Below are 20,249 nucleotides of genomic sequence, written 5' to 3'. Positions count from 1 at the left end.
TATGGTCCAAGTTATTAAATTAAAGGACAAATAGACATTTTGTTGAAAAGTAACTCAAAACATGGTAATATAGCACCTGGAGAAAATTTTCCCAATACATAATATCTATTAGAAATTACTCCAGAAATACAGGCAAGGTGACGCTCAAGTACTACTTTGAGTAAACAATTGACCAAATTGTATGACGGTTGCACCGCTTCTTTCACAGCTTAGCCTTGGCTTCTGTTATAAAGGGTTTCGCAGTCACAGTCATTCGCTTGTTATAACCATTGCAAAACAAACCCTATAATACACTAATACATAACCAATAAGAATTGGCACGTAAAGTGAGCAATACATACGAATTGCATGATTTATTTTCATATCATCTCCTGTTTATTGATATCAAAATGCTCATAATTTCTAAGGTATAAATTTTTAGGCCATAATGACACGAAATTTATGGAAATAATGTAAGATATTATAAAGATACAAAAAAGAAATACTTTGGTTAAAGAAGAATGTAAAACCCTGAACGTCGGCATGGGGGGAGGGTGGGGAAAAATCGCGATACAATTATGCGGATCGAATAACGCGCTCGACGAGAGATCGAAACCATCGTCATCGCAATAAGCCGCATCTGTGCCGTTCCTAAAAGCGCGACGAAATTATTTGTCGAGTTGGGGTCGAGGCGAAATACGCAAGAGACGAAGGCGAAGCCCCAAAAAAATCAATCGACGTTCAGGCCGAACAACAATCGTGCTTCGGAAACGTGCAAATCTCTACGTAAACCTAATACCTTAGGGGTGAAGTGGGCGGGACGCTGGCACCGTAAGGGGCGTTGCCTCATCCCCACTACCACCGCCGACCGCTTTGTTTTCTCACATCGTTGCCGGAAATGTGGTGGCTTGAACCATCATTGTTCTTGCCAAGATAATATTGGTATAACATTTCCAGAAAGCAGTCGTTGTCGATACAGTCCTCTGGACCGTTACGCACCGTCATCCCCCGTCTGGTTCCGACACATTGTGTGCTTGTGCGTGCATCTGTGTGAGTGTGTGTTGGGCCCGAAACTACGCCGCCTTATCTCTTATCTCTCTACCTCGATGTACAGTGATTTAAAGATAACATTCTTGATAAATACGCTCATCCGCTCCGCACCGTTGATCAGTCGCCGTCTCTTCGTACCAGTCCCAGCGAACCCCAGTTCGATATAGTAGTGGTGTGTGCGCGTGATATCGTGTGTGTCCAACTAAATGTTAGCCATGGACGAGGATTGTCGTCACCTGACGACGGACATCATCAAGGAGGGCGACATGCTCGAGCAACGATACCCCATGACGGAGAGTCCGTTGGATCTGCGCGGATCCGCCGAATCTCAAAGCACCATCAAAACCGAAGACGCGTTCAAGGATAAATCGATGAAGAAACCAGGACAATTGATAAAACCCCCATACTCATACATAGCACTGATCACGATGGCTATATTGCAATCGCCACAGAAGAAGCTCACCTTGAGCGGAATATGTGAATTCATTATGACCAGGTTTGCGTATTATCGAGAAAAATTCCCGGCATGGCAGAACTCCATCAGACACAATCTCTCGCTGAATGACTGTTTCATTAAAATTCCCCGGGAACCTGGTAACCCGGGAAAGGGAAATTATTGGACCCTCGATCCTTTGGCTGAAGATATGTTTGATAACGGAAGCTTCCTGAGGAGACGGAAAAGATATAAGAGACCGTCTCCCAGCTTGATGATCCGGGACCATCACGCGTCGGCGATGGTGGCTCAATTTCTCCAAAGCCAAGAGAATTATCACAACAGCTTGTTCAATCATCCGAGTCTCCACAATCCCTATCCGTACATACCGGGAATTCCCACGAACTTGCCCAGTGGACTCCCGCTTATCAGTCCCATGGACTTATCCAGATTCGGCATCGGTCCTCTGGGACTTATCGCCCAGCCCAACATCTGCAAGCCAGTGCCCGTGCAACCGACCAGCGTCACACCAGTGTCAGATACTGAAGACTACGTCCCGACGGACATTCACAAAAAATCGAAAAACGGATTCTCGATAGATTCCATTATCGGCAACGAGAGCAGCAAGAGTAGCAACAAAACCGATCTATCGAGAAGGAGTAACTCTCAGAGTCCGGATATCCCGCTGCCTCGAATACACAATCCTAGCAGCGCGTTCTCACCGCTAGCCTCTTCGGAAGACTGGACAAGATGAAGCGTCCTTCATTATCCAGAATCTGTTCTAATGTAAGACCAAAGATATAAATAGACTGTAATGTGATTATTTTGTTGCAATATTTATTATGTAGATTTAGTCGACGCTCTAGATTCGAACTAAGTGTAGTATCTGTAGATAAAATCTCACTAGGATTGTATTATATATTGTATATTCCAAAAATTCCTTTATACTGTGTATATATTTATACATAAAATGTAACAATTGAAGACAATTAGTTTAAGATGTTTAAAATTGCCCTTTTAGTTTATATTTGTGTATATTTGGAGATTTCATGATCTAATAAAAAACTTACCAAGAACATTTGTTTCATTTATTGCTATTCATTTAACTATAATATATAAAAGTAAAATTTTGCATAATTTATTTTATTAAAATAACAGAGAACGAATAACAAAAAGTAATCATCAAATTTTTTTTAGTTTGAATTTTTATTGCAGTTATTTCGCAAAAGAGTTTATTTCATATCCGGCCCATTTCTTCTTTTTTCAGGATATCTTTTGCAGATTACCAACTGAATTATCTCTTCTCCAATAGCATCTTATATTTCCTGATAATTGTTAACATACACTTTTCCGCTATTAAGTATAAATAAATTATGGTGAAATATAAATTTTAAAAAACTAATTATTAATTTATTTGGAGTGAACCTACAGCTTAACCTACGGGAGTTGCCCAGTTGATCCAGCCTGACTACTGACATGAGCGGTATTTACTCTTGGTCGCATTTTACACTGTTACCTAGAGATATTTACGATTACAATTACAAACATAAGTTACACCACCCCCATTCCCTAATAGGATTCGATCCCGCGACTATCACAGTACCAGGAAGACTGCACAGAAAATTCTGCCGTCTCCACCATATTTTCATCTAAATAAAACCCTTATAATGTAAGCACTCTCCTCATCACATTTGACAGTCAAACAGAAACGCACCTTTTTACGCAAAATACCAAGACCATATCAGTCACGCTATATAACATTTATACATACATTAATACTACTGTTATCTGTTTCATAATAAATAATATTTATGTGTATATAAACTAATAACATATATAGCTATAGACTGTTAATTTGTAACAACAAAAACACACTACCAAGCCCTTCCAACTATAATAAATAGCTATAAAAAATTACTAATCGCTTAGCGAAATATGCTATAAAAATACGCGATAATACTTGACAAAATATTGTTATTAAGGAGTGTCCATTTTCATTCGACAAGCCATACCAGCTTAAACAGTTTAAACAAAAGCAAATTGATAATTATATATAATTTTAACTGTAGCCGCACTTATTATGTTTCTATAAAATCAGAATTTATTTAAAAAAAGTATTAGGGCTAAATACTGCATTATTACTCATTATTCTAATATTGTCACTATATTATTACATCTATTATTAATTTGTAGTTTGTTGGAAATTATATGAGTCACGAAAAAACCTATAGAGAGAATCACACAATATAAAAAATAATATTGTGATATTTGCGTTGTTATCTTAATAATTTAAAAATGGCGTTTATGTATAAGATGTATAAATAAGTATCTTACGCTCAACAAAATAATTTACAACCAATTAAGTAACGTAAAATATTCTGATTTCTTACATTTTATTTATTCAACCACAAAACCTTCAAGTATTAGCGATCTTGTACAATTTATTTTTTATATCGAGTTTTGAGCAAACGCAGAAATTTGTTTACAGAAATTTATAAATTAAATCAATTATTTTTAGATACACACGATAATACTGACTAAAACGAAGTATAAAGCGGAGGGATTGCTTTGAATAGAAATGTATATATGTGAATTAAGTATTGAATACAAACTATAGCAAATTGATGCAAGTGCTAATCTCAAACCCATCACTTGCAAAAGATGGTATTTTCTTATTATGATTTCTTCCACTATGGGGTCCAATGCTTCGAAATATTTCGATTTTTAACTTCATTGTTTTTGATTGTTGTCAATTGAATATAAATTAGTAAAACATCATCGAAAGCTATCAAATTAACAGTACAGGATGACTTTTAACGACAATTTTATTCAGTAAAATACAAAAATGTATGAATATGAATAACAATTATTTTATATCAGGAACTATCCTACCATCTCATTCATTATTACATATGTATGAGATAATACACGAACAAACAAGCATAAATTATGCTAAGCGTACACAGACGTATGTACTTTATCTAGGAAAAAAACTAAATGTTTTAAAGCGTTCGGCACATATTATGTGCGGATGTGAAGGCTTACAAACAGCGCGGCTACAAATCTGTACGATAAACACAAGCTAATTTCTACATTAGTCCATTCAACTAACATTTATTTAAACATAGCGATTCAACATAGAGGAGAAATAACATTTGTTTTAGTATTCTTGAAGTTGTTAACACCATATCAAAAGGTAAACCAACCTTTCGAGATAAATAGGACGATAGAGTTGGTTCTAGCGCATCTTAGGGTGTTGACACGAATTAACACTTCATCTCCGACGTACCTGAAGCTATGAAGCAGGTTAGGTTTAAATGAAAACCCTTATAATCAAATGGACCTAAACATTATATGCATACTAGCGGGCGCAACCGGCGTCGCCCTGCCGGAACATCTAATTAGTAGTATGTTAATATAATCGTGAAATGTTTGAAAGCTAAAAAAACCATAGAGCTCCATCGCAGCGCCACCTACCAGGTGCAGCTGTGAATCTAAACCATTCTCTAATTCACATAAAGACACAAAAAAATTCATTCAAATCGATCCAACCATAGGAGGAATTCAGTGACACACACAAATAGAAGGATAGTATATATAAATATATATAACAAAGTAAATTACAGCCTGTCTATTCACATACGCATACGATGTAATATCTATTTAAAAAAATAGCAATCTATAAAAAATAACTAAAAACTGCAAATTTCGACATTTCATAGCTCAATAATAGAAATAGCTCATTTCATAACTCAACATGATAAGTCGATAAGCCTTGTAAAAAAAATAGATCAGGAATAAATTAGAATTAGAAAATAGAAATGTGAAATGCCTTAAAGTTTTCACACATAGCTTAATTCAACTAATTCAATTTAAATATTTGTTGATGACCTCAGAAACGTTTGTTTTGACAAGTTTGGATCATATTGATATTGCATTTCTTTGTGCAACCCCGTAGTTGCATACCGTAGGTCCACACGTGCTACAAAATTAGTTTATGTAATAATAATTTGTTATAGAGTGATAATTCAGAATTCAGAAGACGTTAGAACTAACCAAGTTAATTAAAAGTCCCAGCTGGATTTCTGCCAACATACACTGAAATAAACATTTTTGAAAACGAATTAAAAGCGCTTTTGTTTCACTTTTGTTACAGTTTTACCATATCCGTGACAAAATACTGTAAACATTGTTTCATATGTATTATGTAAATTATTACACATCCTGACTAAAACCTCAAATAATTACAGTGAGTTTCTTTTTTCGTTTCAACGTTAGCAAATATTTGATATCTGAAAGTATTTTAAACAATATTTTATTAATGTAACGAGTCATAAGAATATATATTATTGTAGCATTAGTATGCATTAGTGTAAATATAACAAATCCTGCAGTGATGTTTTATTTTTTGCATGAAATTCTTAATTTTCATTTTGTTAACATAACGCTAGATTAAATCTACAAAAGAATTTCAGTTTTGACAATTATTGTTTGTTTATTTTTAATGTTTCGTTTTAAGTGTTTTTGTAAAAAAATATGTTTTATATGTATATATTAGTAGTAGAATAAGAACAGTTTCTAAAATATATATTATATTTAAGATAATATAGAGTTAAGGAAGACTATGATAATATGTTGTTGAAATATAATTTAATTATATACTGTAACTTAATAGCGTCCTATCAAAACAGCTTAAATTATAAAGAATCTAAGTAGCGCTAAAACAAGAGAGCAGAAACACATTCATCCTTAACAGCACAATAAAAGCTGTTATCATAGAGCAAACAAAATATTATGATTTGTATATTTTTATTTGAGATCGTATAGCACCTATTCCAAAAGGTGGCACGTTATAAATTTCTTACTTAAATATTTAATATTCAGTTCATAGGTGGAGTTACGACACGTCAATGTTCCGTGAAACTGCGCACAAATTGTTAAACAACTTAAACAAATATTATCCAGTTTGTTTCTACAAAATATGCTCTGATATACCGAACCGAACGAAACCAAGCGATGATCCTGCTGCCTATACCGAATTTCCAAACTGAATTATTATTTATCTGAAAGAAAATGTACAAAAACACTATAACCCGCCCAATAAAAGAGCCAATGCACGGCATCAAAATGTATGACGTCAGCACGTTAGAGTGTTGTCGCATCATATTTAACTTTTCGCTTACGATTCCTTGTTTATAATCTCTAATTATTATAACTAAAGTTTTGAAGAAATTTGTAGAAATTTATGTCTGATTTCATATTTTGATTCTATTTCTACTAAATTAGGAAAATTTCTTTCAAATTGTTTGAAAAAAGTCATGATAAAATTAAAAGAAAATGGAATAACCCTTTTAAGGTAAATGATGTGGCTCCGTGAATTGTGGTAAAACCAAATGAAACAGTGGTGTTTACATTATGTGACCGTTATTTATTGGCTATATAAAAAAATGTGAAAAATACAAATGATAAAACGGATGGCATCGGAGTTACCTGTTGACGAGGCTTGGGCAGTCGATGGTGGCACGTCTAAACCAAACGAGGGTTGAGCACGAATGAATCGCAATACCCTTCAATAACACCCCAGATAAACGTCTCGGGGTTGCCGCCAACTATTCGTTGTCGGGTTCTAGTTGGCGCTGCTGGCACCCCGCCCGTGTTCAACATCTGGGATTATATTTCTGGATATTTTGTAGACCGTTATTCCACGATGTAAAATTCGACATGCCTCAAGGTCGCTACACCCCTTACAATATCAAGGGTCCGAAACATAATTTGTGCTAACAGTTCAAAGTTGCTATTATAGCTTGAACAGAACCACATCATAATTAAAAAGAATACAGCAGGAAAACTCTAGAAATTAGTTTTATAATATGTCGCATATTTCAAGAAACAAAAAAGTAATATATAAGGTTTGAGAAATTTTAGAGTTTAACAACTTATAGATGGGAATTCATTATCTAAATGTTGGATTTTGCATGACACCATCTTACTTAGCTATATTCTCAACCAGTTAAACACCGTATTCACTCAATATGACTCAGGTTGACTTTTATCTCTTTCTAAAACCTAAATTGCCCTTTGGAGGTATACATTTTTAGAAAATACAGGACACAATAGGTTATAATTCACGACCAGCCAGTGCTGGGAAAATGGAAAAAAGGGGATTTAAACGGATATTAATAAAAATAATAAATTTGTTTTATTTACAAATTCTTGATACTTTTTTGACAGAATGTATAGTAAAGATAGGTACGTATATTAGTACTAGGATATCAGTACAGCATCTAAATTTTTGGTAACAAATAATTATTTACATATTGTTCCCCAAAATGAAATTTGCATATATAGCCCGGAACAAATGCTTTTTAACAACATAACAGCAAGGACATTGCTTCTATTCAAGTGTTTAACAAATTTATGGTTGCTTAAGCTCAACTAAAGTGAGCTAACTAAATTATTATAACGGTGGCTCCAATAATACATCAGATAAACTAATTTGTATTTTTAAAAATAATTCGTTATCTTTTTGTGGAAAGGCAAAAAGGTTTTTCGTGTTGATTGCTACAAAAGCATTTCAAGACAATGAATATTTCATGCGGTGCCTCGTCGTTTTTCGTACCGTTGAATTTTTAACTGAACAATAATTTAGACCTATCGATTTTCGTATTTGATTTAGGAAGATTATAATGCAAAATTAACTGAGTTCTTTAACAATAGTATAAAATAACATATTGTAGTATACCGTAACATAATTTAACATAATACAATGTTATATAATGCAATTTGGTATAACAAAGTTTCATTTTTCCGTGCTCGGACCTTGAAAAAAGGGTTATTTTTATCAAAAATTACGTTTATGGAAAACAGACGTTCTTTTACTTTATACAAAGTATAGTCTATCGTTTCTTGCTTCTTTTCTGATTATTTTTTTCATCTACAGCGTTCTGCATATTGCCGAAAAACATTGGCCAATTGTTTATCAGATGTATGCGCAATGCTAGCAACAACTAGAATCATATATAATTTTCCTACACACATTCCAAATTAAATAACGAATTGTTTCATCATCAAGGTTATTCGGCAGATTTCACTGTTCTCTGATCTAGTTGCTTTGTTACTATAATATAAACCCTAGTACATATTGGATTCCTTTCTAATCAAAATGAAACTTCATTTGTCTATAGATGTAGGTTAAAACTATTAAGTCTATTTTATCATCTCAAACAATCTGATTACCACAAATAAAAGTTTTCCCATCAGAAAAAAAAGATGATGCAACAATGCGCATTTTTTAAAAGATAACTCACAGAAAATCTGATGTTATTTATTGTGTTTACTTCTAGTTTTCGATGTCATAATTCATTTTAGCTTTGGCATATTTTATCTACATACAGTTTTCTGTGCATTTATATTGGAATAAGTTGTTTTCTTATCGACATCACTATATATGTTCTCAATGTATCAACAATGAGATGTAATACATGTAGCAATATTAATATTTTTTATTAGTTGGTGACACATAACGATGTTAAAGTTTGAGGACAATGAACTGGAAGACTTATTGGACAAAACCCAGCTGAAGTTCTCAAAGACCTTCAAGATTGCTTTTTCGGATAGTTGATAAATCAACTTTGTTAAACGTTTATATGGCAGAGGAAAGATCTGAAAGAAGGGAAAATGACTTTTGTTTTGATGATTTTTGTTTGGTATCGTGACTACCGATCATAACTAGACAATCCTAACTGTAAAAAGTCATGGGTTAGTCCAAGAAAGTCATCCATATCGACACAGAAAAGAAATATTCATGGCCACAGCTTGATTTCTGTGCATATGGTGGTGTGTTACATCAACAAAGTGTAGTATGTTACAAATGGTTAAGATTGCTAAAATGAAACGGGTACTGCATATGTCTATCGACTAGATTATAATTATACAATTTGGAAAATATTTTGATTAATATGTTTTACCAATTTTTCTTAACGAATGCATTTTTGAAGTGGAAAAATGCTCAAACTATATTCAAGCGTCTAATAATATTTCCATTTATGGTTTTTCTAATTTAAAACACACTATCTCTCTATCCTAATTTCTCACAATTTTGATGATTATATTTCGCTCATTGTTTATAGAATGTGGAATAACACATGACTACATTCTGGCGTCTATAAACAGATATTTTTATTAGACACTAATAAAGAGATCAAACAAATCTTTGTTCGTAATATTGCTGATATTCATGGCGTTGGAATTTCGCCGAAAGATACTGACTTCTCTGGCGAATTGCTCACCTTTCCGGCTACCTGGTGCCGGTCGTGGTTCTCTCTCGTCGATCCATCTGATTTATGGCGGATTAACGAGGTTTAAGTCTACGAACAAACAAGTCTATCCCTACGTGAAGTAAACCAATATTGTCGCTGTGTCTAGTCACAGATTTGCAGCGAATAATGTTTTTATTGTGTTTCGACAGTTTAATTAAACACACCTTCGGTAATAAGCTTGGGCAAAATCGACGACTTGTTAATATCACTATGGCGCCAAATACGATAAATATTGATATTGAATTTCGACAGTTTTGCTTCGGTTTCAGCTGTTGAACATGTCAAAATAAACAAGCAGATCAATGTGTTCCCGATAAGAAAACTAACACTTAAAAATAATATATAATCGGTAAAATCATTTCAAAATATACATGAATATTATTTATTAATTTTATATTAGCACTGGTTCTAAAAGTCTTAAAAATAATACCCATTCACCATTTTCCCATCAGAAAAAAAACTATATTTCATACAATAATGAGCGATAGTTTCCGTCATCAATAAGTTTTTTTTTTGAGCAGACGCACAAAACACCCATATGGAAACCTTGCTACCGCCTTATTTTGCAGAATTTGCTCATTTAAAACTTCCTGAAAAAGTCCTGACGTCCAAAGTACAAAAAATAATGACCCCTAAGAAATTCATGCTTGAATCGTATATTTTAGATTTAAAAAAAAAAAAAAGTTTATTTAAAGGGTAATCTCAACTTTTAAACCTAAGACAGACTATAAACAGGGCATATTAAAGAATAAGGGGTAAATCGGAAAATACTCTTAATTTGACCTAAGAGCAAAAGGATTGGTCTATTAGTCACCTATACTATAAACTATACGAACGGACAGTGTCACACTTAACTTATTAACTTAAGTAGTCCAATTTAATTTTGCTTGTGAAATACATACTAATGTATTTCTCCCACACTCGTCTTGCCTGTGTATTGATGCAAGTACAACAAAATATTGTAAACTATTACAAAAAGGGTTTTTGTAAATTAATATTCGATTCTAATTTCAAAACAAACTTGAATACCGGAACAAAAGACGCTTGGATACCATTACAGAAGCTATTACATGAAGTTTTGGTCAATGTGAAAGACGCTAATTGTAAACTCTTCGTAATTAGCACGAAACAGACAACACCACCACCTTGACCTTTTCTAAAAAATTAAGAGATGTGAGAGAAGAGCCAGCGAAACTGTCAACGGGAGATGAAGAAGGTTCGAATATCTTGGCACGATAAAACGAATTTGATGAGTGTGCCATTCCCTTTCACCTTTCACTTCACACAGAACAACACTTCACTTCATTCACATAGAACTAGGTCAAAGGCCATTTCACATAGAACAACAAATACATCACACGGAAAAACTATGCAAGAAATGTCTAATATTAGCCTATAAAGAAATGCTTTTAAAATTACATTTTAGGAGGTTTGTGCTTATCTATTGAGATTTTTTAAGGAATTTTTTTAAGTCCAGGAAACCTTTCATGGCTCCAAGGATCAATAAATGACAAATTTGAAGCATTTTCTTGGTGGATCCTTCTTCCATGACTTCAACTCGAAAGCTAAACAACCGACATTCATAAACCTCGCAAAACTCTATAAATATTTTATTTAATAATAATTTATATTAAAATATGCAAGAAACATATTAATGTGAGATAATTTGCTATGTTTGATGTGCAACTTATGTATTCATGGTATTATTTCATAAATAAATTATTAATTCCTTTCTAAATCCTAATGTGAAGACATCTAAATAGATACGTTATCTTAGTGATCTCTTGGTTATTGCTCTATTTTTACAATATTCATTTAAATCTACTGCCATTCCTAAATATTTAGTCATATTTGGGTATTCAATTCACAATAAAATTCAATTTAAATTATGGGGATGGTAAAGTTAATAAGGGTGAAGGAACAGAATGAATGATGATAGGTTTCCTTACGGGTGCTTTCCTATATACTATTAAGTCAGTATAGTTTTATTCTAAGTAATCTGATCGGAAAATACTACTAGTATATGTAAGGCTCTCGAAACATTTTATTAAATTTTGGAATAAAAAATAAAAATTTTAACATTTATTGCAGAAAAGCTCAGTGTCAATTTCGATTTTGTTTTCATTTCAAGAATTTTTCAGATTCTCATGCAAGAATTTTAATACAAAAGTAAGTTTACAGTTTCATTCAACATGTAAAGTATAGAAGAGTGCTGTTGATAAATTGATTTATGCTGAGCATTGAAATAAAAATTATTATTTTACATTGTTTTAGTTGAATTAATTCTCTTTCAAGCGCATCAACAGCAATCGATTGCAATCTCTCATGGTGGTTTCATTTCGCTCAAACTTAAAAATCATTAATTTGAAACATTTTTCTGACTCCCCTGTTCATTTTTAACTGACAAAGATTAACAAACATATTAAAATGATAGTAAACTTACTGAACATATCATACGCAATCTAAATAAATGCAAAATATATAAAATTAATCCGTGGGAACAAGCAAAGAAAAAGCTCCAAACAGAACGATAAACAACAGGCAACGTTCAAATCAAACATGGATTACAATAAACTAGCTGCGGCTGATACACAATTACCTTAAGAAAATTTACAACCGACCTGACTTCGAACTAATTCGAGGATGGCCTATATTCGGTTTAGACAAACACAAACAATGGAGGAAAGTAATTTTTCGTGGAGAGCGCTTCACACGCTCTTATTTTCGGCGAGACTTTTACCGAGCCGAGTTCAGGATTAAAGCTAATAACTATTATTTGCCCGCTGCTTTATCGCAGGATTAACAATAGTTACCTGCTCTGTCTGATTCACGAAGAATAGTAGAGAGAGATTTAACTGTTGTATTTGTTGATGTGTTATGTTGTTTTCTTCTCGCATTTGCAATAATTCCCTAATCCAAAGCAATCAGAAAATATTATATAAGAAATATATATGTATATATGAATTATATTTCTTGAAAGAAATACATTATAAATTAATTTAATAAATAAAACCGTTAATTGGAAACATTTAGTTCGTTATATCTTCCAGATAGACCTACATATACCGTGTAATATGATTTTTCAGAACCAGTAGGGCCAATGTCAGTGCCACAATATAGTATCTCCTTCTTTAAACCACCAGACGGATGTACGTGGTCATTGTCCCTTATGGATAGCTTGCAGTTGTACTAAAATTGTTTATAAGAATCTGTTGTACTTTTGATCTCGAGTCCTTGGCGATATTTTGAATTACAGTTTTTTATCCAGCGGTTTCCTAGGTGTTGGTGTCCTCAAAATCCAATATTCCACGAGCGGCAGAATTACTGCAATGCGCCCTTAGTTGCTATACACATTGGATTGAAAACATTTACCCGTCCATACTTATGTTGCTCTTAGTATCAATAGTTCATGGAAATGAGACTTTGAACAAATTCAATTTGTCCTTGGTTAAATTGTTGCTTTGGTTAAACGATGCTTTTGTCATAACTCCAGTTTAAGCACGTTAAAGAATGCTTTGAAGGACTGTGGTATTATTTCCAATCCGACTTTAACCTGTCTCATTTCTTAATAAATCTTTTGTTGATAATTAAATTAATTCCAGTTAATCGAATGAATTAAAAAGAGAACAGCATTATGATCTTCCCAAATCCCACCAACTGTGCCACTTATAAAATTTTCAAACGAAAAAAAATCGAGAAAAACATTTTATTTATTTAAAACTCTTCTATTTTAGTTGAAAGAAATGACGATTTATTGAACTATATTTGTAATTATTCTTGGAAGTTGGTTTCATACTCTTGAAATAAAAATGAAAGAAACAGTTTAAATCAACATTATCAGACTAACATTACGGAATCAGAATCATAAAAAATTAACAGCTTCCAAATAAAAATTATGTAATCGTATCTGATTCCGGTTGATTGAATGCGTACACATAATTTGATCTATCAAATATTGTTTATATGTTAAACGACAAGCAAATAAATACAGTATTACATATAGAGTACATATCAGTAGGAATCTATGCTGATGTGTACTGATGCATTTCATGCTTCATTTTAAAAAGTATTTTTTTCGCCATCAAATTCGCCAAATTGAAGATGGCATTTGAAGTGGGAAATTTACCTCTTCGTACACTTTTTTTTAACGTAATTAATTTTACTATTCAAGGCATAATCACTGACTACTGTGACTCAACAACTTATTAATAAATGAATATTATGTATGTCAGATGCTTATATTATTTTGTCCATCCCTCGACTAAAAAAAATTACTTATGAAAATTAACTTAAATAAAATACACGGCACTGACTTATTACTACTAAAATACTTTTTTAAACTTCCTTGTCATCTTTGACGCCAAGAATACATCAACAAGACTGCATAACAGGCTTAATTCACATCATGAAATTCATTCATAATTAACCGAAAATCTGTACTATCTCCCATCATCAGTAACTATATAATAAGTGGATATATCAAAATGTTACTGTTTAAGAATAAAATAAAATATTATTATTAAAATTATCTTGCACCACGCACGGCACTGACTAATTATTACGAAAATACGTAAAACTTCCTTGTTATCTTTAACACCAAGAAAACATCAACGGGACTGCACAACAGTCTTAATACATATCATAAAATTCATTCATAAATAACCGAGAAGCTTTATGATCTTCCATCATCACCAACTATACAATGAGCGACATATCAACATAAGATTGTTTAAATATGAAACGGCATATTTTATTCATAAATTCCGGCCATTCGGACGACTCGACAATAAGATTTTTAGGAAACATTATCATTGTTAATGTAACATCTAAATTATCTTTAAGACCTCACGATTTATTCAACGATTAGGTCGCATTATGTTTGCTATTGTAAGATATCAGACTTAAAAATAGAAAAAGTTACATTTTGTTTCTGCGTTTACTTGATTACTTTCTTAGATGTAAACTGGTTTTGCGTAATATTTTTATATGTAATATAATAAGTAAAGTTAAAACATTGGGTTTTAATAATTCAAAGAAAAAACTATTCAATGAATTTTAGTTATAGCGACGCTGATGAACGGGCCATTACAATGTCGTCGTTACATCCAAAGTGTGTACAACCATAGTTAGATAAAAGTAGACACATGTGTATATATAAAAATTAATTAATGGTAGAGAAACATTCACTGAATGTCTAACTTTTAATATATATATATATATATATATATATATATATATATATATATATATATATATGTGGCGATCGCCACGATCCTTTAGGCCACCACGAATACATCAACAAGTAAAAAGGTTGGCAACGCCGGTGGATTGGTACCATGCAGTTCCAGGGTATAAAAGACCATCACGACGACGTCTCGCTCTCTTCTCTTTTCTCCATCTCCCTGTAACAGTACCACTTCCACAGCGCTACCGTACTTCCTCTACCTAACCTAATATCCTGTCAATTCTCCCGTCGACCACATGTATCACTTAATATCGAAATAAACAACTGATTATTAAACCAGTGTTTTCAGTTCTCGTACGAATTCCTTCCAAGAATAGTAGTGAGTGTTCTGACAAATAATCGCAGCGCCAAACTAACCGACCCGACCAACATTCCTACATATATATATATATATATATATATATATATATATATATATATATATATATATATATATATATATCATAGACAATATCATATTTTTGACGCACCTACGATACGATTGCACCAAGTCAAACGAATACAGAAATTGTCATTACTTATTCTGTGACAAAATCGGGCTTTCTTTAAATGAATGTGTAATAATGACATCTTGCTCCTTGTAGCGTAAAATTCCGTGAAAAACTATCAGAGGCAGGTGAAAGCACACAGATGATTAGAGGCAGGAAACGATGCTTTGCTAAATACGATGCAGTCTTTTCTGGCTATCTTACAATCATTGCTACATGAAATGAATTATATACATACATATTACAAACATATATTAATGCGTTTACAAACAATGGGATTTGACATAAGGCTGTGCACGCAGGGAGTCAATGATTTGCAGACGGTACTGATAGAGAATCGAGAGGAAAGGGCACGAATATATGTGAAGAACTTGACATTTTCATAAAACCTCAGAGTCGCATATTAAGTAGAAACATTATGATTAAGGAACCAGTTGTTTTCTTCGTTAGATAGAATCATTGTAGAATTGAGGATAATTTCAATGAAAATTACAAAATATAATAATACTCAGAATATTATTCACAAATGCCATGAGCGACGCAATCTGTAAAGGAAGTTTTTAAAATTGAAATTGACCAAAAAATTATATAAGATCAAGATCGACAACTAACCAATATGACTATTTGTGTACTTCCAAGAATTGCAGCCATTTTGAAAGCAAATGCTAAACACATTATTAATAAATAAATATTGTGTATATATCAGGTGTTCATATTATTTTGCGTATTCATTGCATATCATTAATAATTAAGAAAGCAAATCTGCAGCACAGTAATTATTTTCGCAAGACCAATAAATCGTCTCTATAGCTCACCGGTATGGAAAGCATGCCCATACTATCCAATTATTTATACAATTAGTCCAGTTCAATATTATTCAATTTGCAATAAACAGTCTAGCATAGTTACTATTTATATAAGGTTGAACTGCACAAGAAGCTCTATGCTTATTTCCTAAATAATTAATATGATTTTCCATTTTTGAATCTTCTCTGAAATGAAACGGAATCGAGCCATTTTCGACACCTATGACGGTAATGTGAGAAATAAATCGTGGGTCCAGGGTTAAGTCCTGGGAAGCTTCACAAGCGGATGGCGCACTCCGTACTGCCAAGGACTAATGCGATTAAAGAAAACGATTAAAACCAGTGCGGGTCTTACCCGCCCGAGAAAGATTCGTCTCGTTCTCTCAAAAACACCCTTAATAGTGTAAATCTGCTTCGAAAAGAGACTTGTGTCTGGAAGTATCAGAAGTTTTCCGGTGGCGGAATTAAAATTTTACCACAGAAATCAAAACGACACATAAAATGAATATAAATTCGAATTTATTTTGATGAGGAATAAAACGCAATACGGTAACTTAGGCCAGCGTTTAGGCTTCATCCAAGTATGTATGGCAAAGTTTTTCGTGACTCTTAGTATTACGCCTTGTTATTCTCGGTACTTATCGGCTCTCGGCCCATCATCATCGTCTAACAACTCAAACAAAACAATTCGAACTTCAACTCGATCAGATGTGAACAGTTGCACACAAAATGCCAATATGCCGACGGTGGAGAGGCATTATCCGCCACTCGAATCCATCTTTATTATACGGGGTCATGAATATGGAGTGTTAAAATTAAAATACGCGTAGCCCTCTCCGATGAAGCTCAACATCGACGAACCAACACGCCGCCTCCGCCGTCTCCCTCTTCTTATGGCTCCCGCTCGCTCTCTCCGGCGGCACAACGAACCGAGGGGAACTCCGGTTGTAGAGGGCGCAGCTGTACGAACGTTTTATATCTTCCTCTTCGGCCGCAGAGGCTAGCGGGAGGTCCTCTGCTTACTCTAATTTATTCGTGATTTGATCCGGGTATCAGGATTGAGTGGCAGGTGGTTTTCCATCGGGACAAATTGACGAGGCCGACAATGACAGAATAACGTTTTACACTTTGTTAAACATTTTTCTATGAGAGGTATTAAATCGAAGCGATAAGACCTCTTAACTGACAATTTAGTTATCGATACTCAACAAACTGCTTCTTTAAAGGCGTAGCATTATAAAAATGGCTTTCTTTAATCTAAGATGATACGGCAATTAAAAATAAGTGCTTTCGATTTATAGATATTTCTTGCTGCATTTAGTGTACATATTCTTCGATAAATGCCATAGGTGTTAATAAAATTATTTATTTATTTGAAAGGCATTTCATTAAGCCACGAGAATTGTTTGTATTCATTTAAGATTAAACATTAATATTTTCCTCCTAAAAGTTTTCTTTTAAAATTTGAAATGAGTATGTATTTTTCAAATTAAAATTAAATTAGACTACTTCAATTAAAGTAAGCAAGTCACATTTACACACTATACAACTTCACATTTTGTTGTTGCGTTGCGTTGTTCTCTAGCAGTATTACTTCCACGTTGATATGACTTATTACTGTAAACTTATTTCATGTTTTGGCATCATTTGGTTTCATGTATTAAATGCTGACCGCCCTCGGAATTTTAGCAAGATGATAATTGACCATCAAAGCTAGATATAGTGTTTTTATGTAAGAATGCCGTATGAATAGTAAAAATAAACGTATAATCCGAATGATAATAATTAACGATTATCGCTACATCCATTTAAAGTGGAAAGCGCTGACCCATCCGCGATATCCACGATTTAAATTAGTTATAGTAAGCGTAACGGAGATTTATTTATAATATTTATTAGAAAACTAAACATGATGTAAGACAATGTTCTTTCAATTACCTATTTTTGATTTTGATAACAAATTATAAGCAATAAGCGTGACAGAATAAACCATTCCAGTTCCATTAAAAACTTAAGTTGATAACTGGTCAGTTGAAAGGCTTAATTCCCAGTAACGTAATTCGGAACCCAATTTAAACCCTAAGTGGTAAAAAGGAGACTATAAAATAAAACATAATAAATGTGCCCTTTACTACTCTATCTATAACTTTCTTGCTTTTTTTGCAAAAGCTTTTTGACCGTCTAAGATCTAAACTATAATTTTTATGCGTGTTATATGTACACCTTTCACCATTTAGTAGTTAACATTGATACTTCAAAAAAATTCAAATATATTTTAATGATATTTTAACGATTTTTGTAACATGACATAACTGAACTAATAAGCCGTCAACGACTCTTTACAGAAACACATACACGCTAAGACGCAAACAATTGAAATTGTTAATAAGCATTACTATTGGTACTCAAGATCGAATCAACTTCTTTGAACCACAAATTTCTGATCCTTCTAAAAATGCTAGAATAGCTCGTTAAAGCTCGCTAGCTAGAACAGCTTCAGAAAATAGTGACCCTGAGTTATGTTGACTTAAACTTAAAAGATTTAATCTACTATATTCAAAACTTTTGACATATCTTAAGTTATATTTAAACATCTTAGTTGAAATATTATTTGCATATCTCTCCGTATCATAAAAGCACGGATTCTAATTTTTTTTTATGTAAAAAAAATCGGAAAGATAAAAAACAGAAGTAATTTTTTTCAAATAGTTGAAATTTTGCAAAAAACAGGCCTCTGTAATAATTAAGAAATTTTTGTATTTTTTTTTTGTTTCAGAAAACTATAAGAGTTGGAAACAATATTGCTAATTGTTTTTTTTTCGTAATTAAAAAGCCCAATTCCCAAAAAGGCTTAGGACTTTATACATTTCCATCTTAATATATATACTATGATATTAATGTATACTACTATGATAAAAAAATATAAATAGCTTCTTAACAACTAATTCGTCGCTCGAATTTCATTCATATCAAGCCTATTCGGCTAATTTAGTTTCATAAAAACCCTGGATATTTATTAGATTCAAAAACCGACACGAAGACCTCATTTTAAGTCTATTTTGGATCTTTTATATTGTAAGTTTCTGCTGTATGAAAAACTACTAACACAAAATCTATACGAACCTATGCAACTTAGTTATGAGGGTATTCGGCAAGAAGTAATATCAACACAATACAATTATTTGAGAATAAGGTCCTGAGAAATATTGAGAAAGCGCCCGGATACTATAGGAACAATTACTTACACCGAAACCATGGAGCAAATTAAGATATTCAAAGTAGGGCATGAGGAAGATCTCTACATGCATGTTAACACCGAAGTGTTCATCTTGAGTAACACTGAACTAGGGCCCAAACTCAAAAGAACCAAACCGTGTAAAATGTTATACTTGTGTAGTAAACTGAACTAAACGGTAAGACGCTGAAAAGTGTTACTAAATTGATTTTATTAAAGACTAAATGAAGACTAATGCGTCCTCCTAGATGAGTACCTAGTTTTAAGTCACTGTAGAGACAAATTATAAGTTAGTCGGCAACGACTAGTAATAATATATTAATGAATTTTAAAAATTTGTAAAATTCATAAATTAATTCTTACTATTTTTGATCACAGTAGCGTTATAATTTATCGATAAATCTAATCATCATCAATTTTATTGTGCGACTTCGTCGAACTGCAAGAAACTGAGGGAACAACCGAATTACACAAGAGCGGGATCGCTTCAGATAGTGAGAACATCCCGGGGGGCATCACGTGTCCTCCGTGCAGTCGGACACGGGAACAGGGAGGGACCGACGACAGGAATCCTGCATTATCAGCATCACTCGCTGTTTGCCGAAACTGAGGCAGCGGCATCGGATCGTGTAATTGTTTCGCTATTTACCTTCCGCCAGTTCGGGGCCGTACAGTTGCAGTTTCGCACGGCGGCG

The 20,249-nt window shown here is 33.2% G+C and overlaps 2 protein-coding genes across 2 annotated transcripts in view; both read left to right on the top strand.

Moving 5' to 3' along the window:
- The window catches only part of LOC143201210 (CDAN1-interacting nuclease 1), a 188,988-nt gene that overhangs the window by 113,138 nt on the left and 55,601 nt on the right, over positions 1-20,249 (top strand). The window lies entirely within an intron of this gene.
- On the top strand, positions 930-2,538 carry LOC143200498 (forkhead box protein D3-A). Its single transcript, XM_076410936.1, has one exon. The coding sequence runs from the start codon at positions 1,236-1,238 to the stop codon at positions 2,214-2,216; it is 981 nt and encodes a 326-aa protein (XP_076267051.1). The 5' UTR covers positions 930-1,235; the 3' UTR covers positions 2,217-2,538.

This window comes from Rhynchophorus ferrugineus, unplaced genomic scaffold (genome assembly GCF_030347505.1).
Source record: "Rhynchophorus ferrugineus isolate W39M unplaced genomic scaffold, kcgeb_rfMv2 rfM8, whole genome shotgun sequence".
Classification (NCBI taxonomy): Eukaryota; Metazoa; Arthropoda; class Insecta; order Coleoptera; family Curculionidae; genus Rhynchophorus; species Rhynchophorus ferrugineus.
The sequence above is the reverse complement of the archived record's forward strand: the minus strand, read 5'-3'. Positions and strand labels throughout refer to the sequence as shown.

Bases quoted from the DNA above. Each gene is read 5' to 3' on its own strand.
- LOC143200498 (XM_076410936.1), top strand. From the start codon at position 1,236: ATGTTAGCCATGGACGAGGATTGTCGTCACCTGACGACGGACATCATC.